Source organism: Littorina saxatilis, linkage group LG8, assembly GCF_037325665.1.
Source record: "Littorina saxatilis isolate snail1 linkage group LG8, US_GU_Lsax_2.0, whole genome shotgun sequence".
NCBI classification, from domain to species: Eukaryota; Metazoa; Mollusca; class Gastropoda; order Littorinimorpha; family Littorinidae; genus Littorina; species Littorina saxatilis.
Window position 1 is genome coordinate 43,661,634 of NC_090252.1, and position 7,500 is coordinate 43,669,133.

At 42.6% G+C, this 7,500-nt stretch overlaps 1 protein-coding gene across 2 annotated transcripts in view; it reads left to right on the forward strand.

Annotated features, from left to right (window-relative positions):
- Nucleotides 1–141: 141 nt before the first annotated feature.
- The window catches only part of LOC138973615 (galactoside alpha-(1,2)-fucosyltransferase 2-like), a 30,177-nt gene continuing 22,818 nt past the window's right edge, over nt 142–7,500 (forward strand). Inside the window, exon 1 of one of the 2 annotated variants that reach the window (XM_070346333.1) lies at nt 142–7,476. In XM_070346333.1, coding sequence (XP_070202434.1) covers nt 7,449–7,476 — 28 coding nt within the window. In that variant the 5' untranslated portion in view covers nt 142–7,448. The remainder of the gene's footprint in view (nt 7,477–7,500) is intronic. The other variant, XM_070346334.1, reaches the window with a different exon arrangement.

Here is a 7,500-nt window from a genome sequence, read left to right on the forward strand (position 1 = left end):
CTCTTAGGTAACCATCCACACTTTAGGTATTTGTGTGTTTGAGAGAGAGAAAGAGAGAGAGTAAGAGAGAGGTTTGTCTTTCGCTGGGGTATGCAGTGCCTTGGCGTTGCACATCTACTTAATTATTATTATCCCTCAGAGACAGAGAGACAGAGAGACAGAGAGACAGAGAGAGAGAGAGAGCCTGACTGAAACGGTGTTTGCTGGGGACACTTGGCAACCGGACTTGCTGGGTTATAAATTTGAAATTGAGATGTGTTGTGATTTCAACTAATCAGACCCCGCGGTTTATTCTCACCTGTTAGGGTGGCACCCAGTTTCGCTTCATGCACCTCGGCCCAGGAATCCAGACGGCTCTTGTGAAAACTGAATAAAATCAGGCATTTTGTCGCCTTTGTCTGACAGTATAACGTCGCTGTCAGTGCAAGACCTCGTATCCGACATTTTGGCGTGAAACGTGTTTTTTTTTTCTCTCCAGTTGTTACATTTAATTTAAATGGAAGATTTTTGACTTTTGAAGAATTTAAGTTCAATTTTCTTTTTGTTCAAACTATTTTTTTTATTTTATGAAGGAGTGATTAAGTCCTTACGAAAATATCAGAGAAAAGTACAAATTGATTCGTTAAATGGTTTTCAGATTAGGGATTATAAACCGTGGGAGATTATTTGTGGAGGCAAACAGGCAATTAAAGAAGTTTTTTTTAAATCAAAATTTGATGATAACCCTGCAGGCATGAACAGATGGAATATGTATTTTTACAACCTGAACTGTAAACAGATTTTTGATAAATGTCTTAAAACAACCAAGGACACACAGTTAAGATGGTTCCAGACCAGATTGCTTCATCGCATTCTTGGTGTTGCTAGCCGGTTATTTGTTCAAAAGATTCTTGACAGCCCCCTTTGTGCCTTTTGCAAATATGAAAATGAAACAATTTCCCATATATTTTGATACTGCCCGCTTAGTCTGAAATTTTGGACTGATTTGGATAATGTGTCTAACCGTGCACCGGCAAGTATTTCAGGCGGCCAGAAACGGGGTCATCGCCATCGTCGACCATGCTAAGTCTGCATTCTTCTCATCCAAAATACTCGCATGCACCTCAGTCAAACAGCTGTTTAGTGTCACCAATGACATCTTAGGCAAGGTGACTTGTTCCCCTCTTCCCACTATGTTCTCTGTACATGAGCTTCCCCAGAAGTTCGCTGACTTTTTCACTGCGAAGATCGCGCTTATTCGCGAGAAGCTTGATTCTGCTGTTGTCCCGCCTTCACCGGTTGCCGATAGGATGTATTGTGGTCCAGCCCTGCAGCGTTTTGAGCCTGTCACCAGCGAGTTTGTAAAAAAGGTGTGTTTAGGCGCTAGTCCGAAAACGTGCGAGCTTGACCCCATTCCGTCCTCTCTGCTGTGTGATTGTATTGATGACCTTCTTCCATACCTCACTCACGTCATCAACGACTCTCTGACTTCCGGCTCATTCCCAGATGAATTCAAACCTGCAATAGTTAGGCCCCTCATCAAAAAACCTTCACTTGACAAGAATTCCTTGAAAAACTTTAGGCCCGTTTCGAACTTGTCATTCCTTTCAAAAATCACTGAAAAAATTGTCCTTTCACAACTTCTCACTCACCTAGAGCAAAACCACCTTCTCAACACCCATCAGTCTGCATACAGGAAAAACCATAGTACTGAGACAGCACTTCTGAAGATTGTAAACGACATCCTTCTTAGCTTTGACGAAAATCAGGTCTCCATTCTAACACTACTGGACTTGTCTAGCGCATTCGATACCATAGACCACGAAATTCTGCTCCACAGGCTTCAGCACTCCTTTGGTGTTCATGATCTGGCCCTGTCCTGGGTTCGTTCGTACCTTACTAACCGGACGCAGACCGTTTGTGTCAACGGCATCAAATCTCAACCTTCAGCTCTCCAATACGGTGTCCCGCAAGGGTCCGTGCTTGGCCCCATACTTTTCGTTCTATATGCCTCCCCTGTGTCCGATGTTATCAGTCGCCATGCGTTGTCGCACGAGAGTTTCGCTGATGATACACAGCTTCATCAGTCTGCCCCCCTTGCTGAAGTTGACGATCTGGTATCTCGGACACAGGATTGCATTGCGGACCTCAGTGATTGGATGTCTTTAAACAAACTCCAGTTAAATAGTGACAAAACCGAAGTTATGCTGGCCTGTCCCACGAAATTTCTCAATCACCCTTCTCTTCCTGCCTCTCTCACTGTCAACGAACTACCTATCTCTTTCTCTCCGTGTGTCCGCAGCCTTGGCGTCACTCTCGATCCAACTCTCTCTTTCCAAAAACACATCTCTAACATCTGCAAGTCCGCCTATCTAGAGCTGCGCAAGATTAGTTCAGTCCGTCACTACCTCACCGCTGATGCAACCAAAACGTTAGTGTGTTCTTTAGTCCTCTCAAAGATAGATTATTGCAATTCTCTTCTGGCCGGTCTCCCTAAGTACCTTTTAGATAGACTTCAAAGGATCCAAAATAACGCTGCCCGCCTGGTCTTCAAATCTTCCAAGTATGAACACGCCACACCCCTTCTTCACTCTCTACACTGGCTGCCAATCACTAAAAGGATCGAATACAAACTCTCCTCTCTTTCTTTTGCCGTCGTTTCTGGTTCTGCCCCAGAATACTTGTCAGAACTCCTCAATCTCTACACCCCCTCTCGTCAGCTTCGCTCCGCCGCCGACACTCGACTCTTCCGACTCCCCACAGTGCAAACAAAAACATGTGGCGAGAGGTCCTTCGCCTATCAAGCCCCTGTGACCTGGAATAGATTACCACTGCCTCTCAGACACACAGATTCTCTCACTACATTCAAGACAAATCTCAAAACACACCTCTTTCAGCGCAAGTGATTTCCCCCCCAGCATCTCCCCACCCACCCCATCCCGCCCCACCTCACCCCCTACCTAGCGCCTAAAATAACCTGTATATATATTGTCTGCGCTTTGTGTCAGCACTGTGTGTGTGTGTGTAAATAGTACCGTTGACACGTTTTTATATAGAAGCCTACTGTGGTTCTTGTGCTTAGGCTGTGTATTGGACTGTCATTGTATGCCTGCATTATTAGTTGTCAGTAATTATTACATGTGCTGATTGTTCTCTTTGCCTGCGCGCGTATAGTATGTTGGTTATGTTTGGTCATAGTATGTTTGTTTATGTTTGGTCGTTATCTTGCCTGTGCGTGTATTGTATGTTTGGTCGCTTTCTTTGCCTGTGCATGTATAGTTTGTTGGTTATGTTTGGTCGGTTTCTTTGCCTGTATAGTATGCTTGGTCGATGTATGTATTGTAAAGCGCTAAGAGTAGACATTTTTCTAGAATAGCGCTATAAAAGTTTGCATTATTATTATTATTATTAAATAGAAGTTATATTTACCGCGCAAATGTTCTTTTTACAGAAGAATTTATTTTGTTTGGTTGTATGAACAATGTTTACGTAGATGTGGTTTTGGATTTTATTATTTTGTTTGCAAAGTTTTATATTTATAAGAGTAAGTTACAAGAGACAAGGCCACTGTAAGAAATATTTTTAAGGAATTTGAAATACAGAATTGAAATAGAAAAATATTCCAGTTTCAATGCTGGTAACATTACCAAATTTGTAGAATTATGGGTCCTCATAAATTATGAAGAGTTGGTTAGGTAGTACGCTAGGTTGTGCAGAGATGTGAAGTATAAAACATCAGAAATTGTGAAAGAAACAATTGAAAGTCAGCAGAGACTTTCTTCTGAGATTAGTTAAAATCTCTTAGCAGAGAAAGAGAGAGAAAAAGTATCCCTTCACAGACAGGCTATTGGGAGCATCAGACCCTCCTCAAGGGGGACCGAGATTTACAGAGCAAAGTCCCATTGTGGGGGACGTATCACACGAAAATCTAGTCCTGAGGCGGACCATAGTTTTTGTACCTAGACCAGACACGTGTTTCGACACTGCAGGTGGAACTGATGGCGGAAGTTGTCAACCCATGCTATCCAACTAAGAAGCAAATCACTCTCTGAATGGTAGCTTCTGTTGGCATGGGAGACTACCCTCATCTGACAACCCCAAGGGGATATCTGTGAAGGGAAACACTTTGATTTAAGGCCAAAGTGTGGAATTGAAATTTATTAAGAAAGAATTTAGAAATTTAGACAAGTTTTAACCAAGAAATTAGGTTAAAACAAGGGAAATTTGAAAAAGCCTAAAGGGAGGTAACTCTGTACCAGCCTGCAGATCCAGAAATGGATACCGCGAACAAGTTAGATCTCACGGAATAAAATAACTTAACATTGTTTAAAATTTAATATCTCAAAATCGGAAAAAGTTACAGGAGTGATTTTTGTACCAAGCTTGTTGAATTGCTCATTATGGGCAAAAACCCGGAATAGTCTGGCTTGTTCCGTTTTTTTGCAATTTGAGCTCAAAGACGCATGGTGTCATTTTGGAGTTTACAAACTTAGCACTGTGTGTTTGACAGCGCTGTGCGTGCACTGATTGCCTGGTCACTCCGAATCTCCTAGCAACATCAGTATAAGTCATCCCTCCTCTCAACATCCCTATTGCGACGAGTCTATCGTTCACACACGTTCGTGGCATGGTGAAAGAGAAAGACAGAGTGGACAGTTTTGGGCAAAGAGAAAGAAACATTTTAGTGAGTTGTTCTCACTCACAAACAAACGGACAAACCAAAGGCAGTACTTTCATGCAATATTCGTGGATCAGCAGCAGACCTTTTGCAGGTTTCAAGTACGGGAAGACGTGCCCCGAGAGTCAAAGAGTTGCAGGCCTACCTGTTTACAGCACACACAGCGTGCACTGGCTGTCGGCAGCGTTGACAAGCTTAGGCGTCAGTCTAGTAAACTCCAAAATGACACCATGCGTCTTTGAGGGCCAATTGTGAAAAAACTAAGCAACCGAGAACATTCCGGTTTTTTTCCTCTTCTCAGGAATTGATGGTTCTATGATCGTACCACCCCGCTCTCCTGCAACTTTTTCCGATTTTGAGATATTAAATTTTAAAACATGTTAAGTTATTTTATTCCGTGAGTATATAATATGTATGTGTGTGTGCGCGCGCGCGCGATTGCGTGTGTGTGCGTGTATGTATATGTGCGTTGGGTGCGTGTGTGTGGATGTACCTGTGTCAGTGTGTGTGTCTGTGGGTAGGCGAAGGGCCCCTAATATGGACCACTTTTTGTTTATTGCTGATAACTAGCTTGTTTTCTTGCGAAGAAGTTTAATTTTGTGGTTGGTAGTCCTTCTCTCTTAGTTTAACAGTTAGGCCTAATTAGAGTGAAATAGCTTTGATAGACCTTCAGCAAAAATTAAATACAGAAAAAATCACAAATGGTCCATATTAGGAGCCTGGGCGCCCAATATGGACCAGTGAAGCGGCCTTCACGAATCACTGTAAAAATTAAGCCCCCTATACTTCAAAATAACATGATACAACTTAGTGTGCAAGTCAGACTAATTCAAATATGCTTTAGATTTAGCTGTTTCGGGTTGATGAGAGCATTATTTGAAGCACACCAGGAAACTGAAGAAGCTTATCAAAAACAGAGTGAAAATAAGTGAAATTATCAACTTCCAAATAAAAAGACTATTAATTGTTATATTTTTTGAAATCTCGAGGGCTAGTCATAGATTATTTTCAGCAAGCTTCTTAATGAATTAATTAAAATTGCCTTTAGTTTTTATTTTCTTCGATTTGTTGAAGGTGGTCCATATTAGGGGACTCACACATACTTTGAGGTTTTGCTATTATTTTTTGTTTGCAGTAGAAACTCGGGGTACACACTGTTAAAATGTAACAAATACTGCCTTAGATAGCCATTTTTGTGTTATGAAAGCTTTGGCTGTGGACAGAAACGAGTCCGTTTTAGGCGGCACATTTAGAGTGAACGCTGCCAAAAGTGAAAAAAAGCGAAAAAGCTTAACGGTTTTGAGGTTTGTGTTTTGACATGTGCAACTCATCCAGAGAGGGTGAATAAAGCGAATTAAATTGTTTTGAGCGCTCTAGCGCCGTTAGTTTGTCAGAACAGGAGGTGGTCCATATTAGGAGCCGGTCCATATTAGGAGCCTTTCCCCTACATGATGATTATGCAGGGGTGTGTTCTAGCACGTGCGAACGTACTCAGTGGTCATGCAACGAGCGTTCATGTGCATACTATCTTTCACCTTTACTTGCCTGTTTTGAAGTCCTCAATGTCTCCCACCCACCTTGTTATCATATAGGTGTTCAGCACTGCATCATCTTTAACAATCCACTTGTTTAGAACTAGGCTTTGTTACTGTCTTATTCATTTTTGGAATTCCGGCACGCAAAACATATTACGTCATGTATGATTGCGTCATAGACAGACATTGCGTCAAAGGATATTTGTAAACATCGTGCGAGTTAATTATAGAACACCCTGACGAAGGCCACGAGGCCGAAATATTGGTGAAAACGTGAAGGCTTGTTTTGGTTATTTTTTTCCATATTTGTTATATATATACATATATATCTATATAACAAAATCAAGGAAAAGAAAAGCCAAACAAAGAATTTCATGTGGCAGCCCAAATTTTCGACCTGTTGGCAGGCCTTCCTCAGAGAGAGAGAGAGAGAGAGAGAGAGAGAGAGAGAGAGAGAGAGAGAGAGAGAGAGAGAGAGAGAGAGAGAGAGAGAGAGAGAGAGAGAGAGGGAGAGAGAGAGAGAGAGAGAGAGAGAGAGAGAGAGAGAGAGAGAGAGAGAGAGAGAGAGAGAGAGAGAGAGAGAGGTTACAACACGAGTGGTTTTTTATATGGCTTGTATTCCAGCGGATGAATATCAAGGGACTCACGAGCCTCTGGCGAGTGAGTCCCTTTGATACCGTAAAATCCCTAGCAAACGCCCAGTATCTAGCAAACGCCCATTCCCCACTTTTGGCCAAAAGTTATGCAGAGGGGTCCATACCTAGCAAACGCCCACCCCGTTTTTTTTACAAATTTTGTTTGTTTGTTTGTTTGTTCATGGGCTGAAACTCCCACGGCTCTTACGTGTATGACCGTTTTTACCCCGCCATTTAGGCAGCTCATGGAGATCCTGCCACGTTTGGCCCACGATTGGCCACGCTCTCGGACACTTTTCTGTCGTAGCAGAAGCGGCGTCTATATTATGTGAATTGGGTAGTAGTGCCTTGTGCTGGATTTTGACGGCGCTATGCCCCGATTTGATCGGGTTGGTCGTGGTAAGGACGCAGCGCTGTGTGACCCGTAGTAAAGATTTATACGCGTGGGTTAGCAGCTGTAAGGCGGACACTGTGTGCGGTATTGGCTGATCTCGGACGACCGTAAATTATTCTCATTTTCTGCTCTGTCGTATCTACAGATTAAATGTGATTCCGCCATCTGTGGCCGGATATGCGGACACGCTGTTGTGTGTGAATATCTGATCGTTTTCGAGTTTCACGATGAGATTTTGTGCGCTGAGATTTCGAAGTAAGTAGCTCATTTTTACATTTA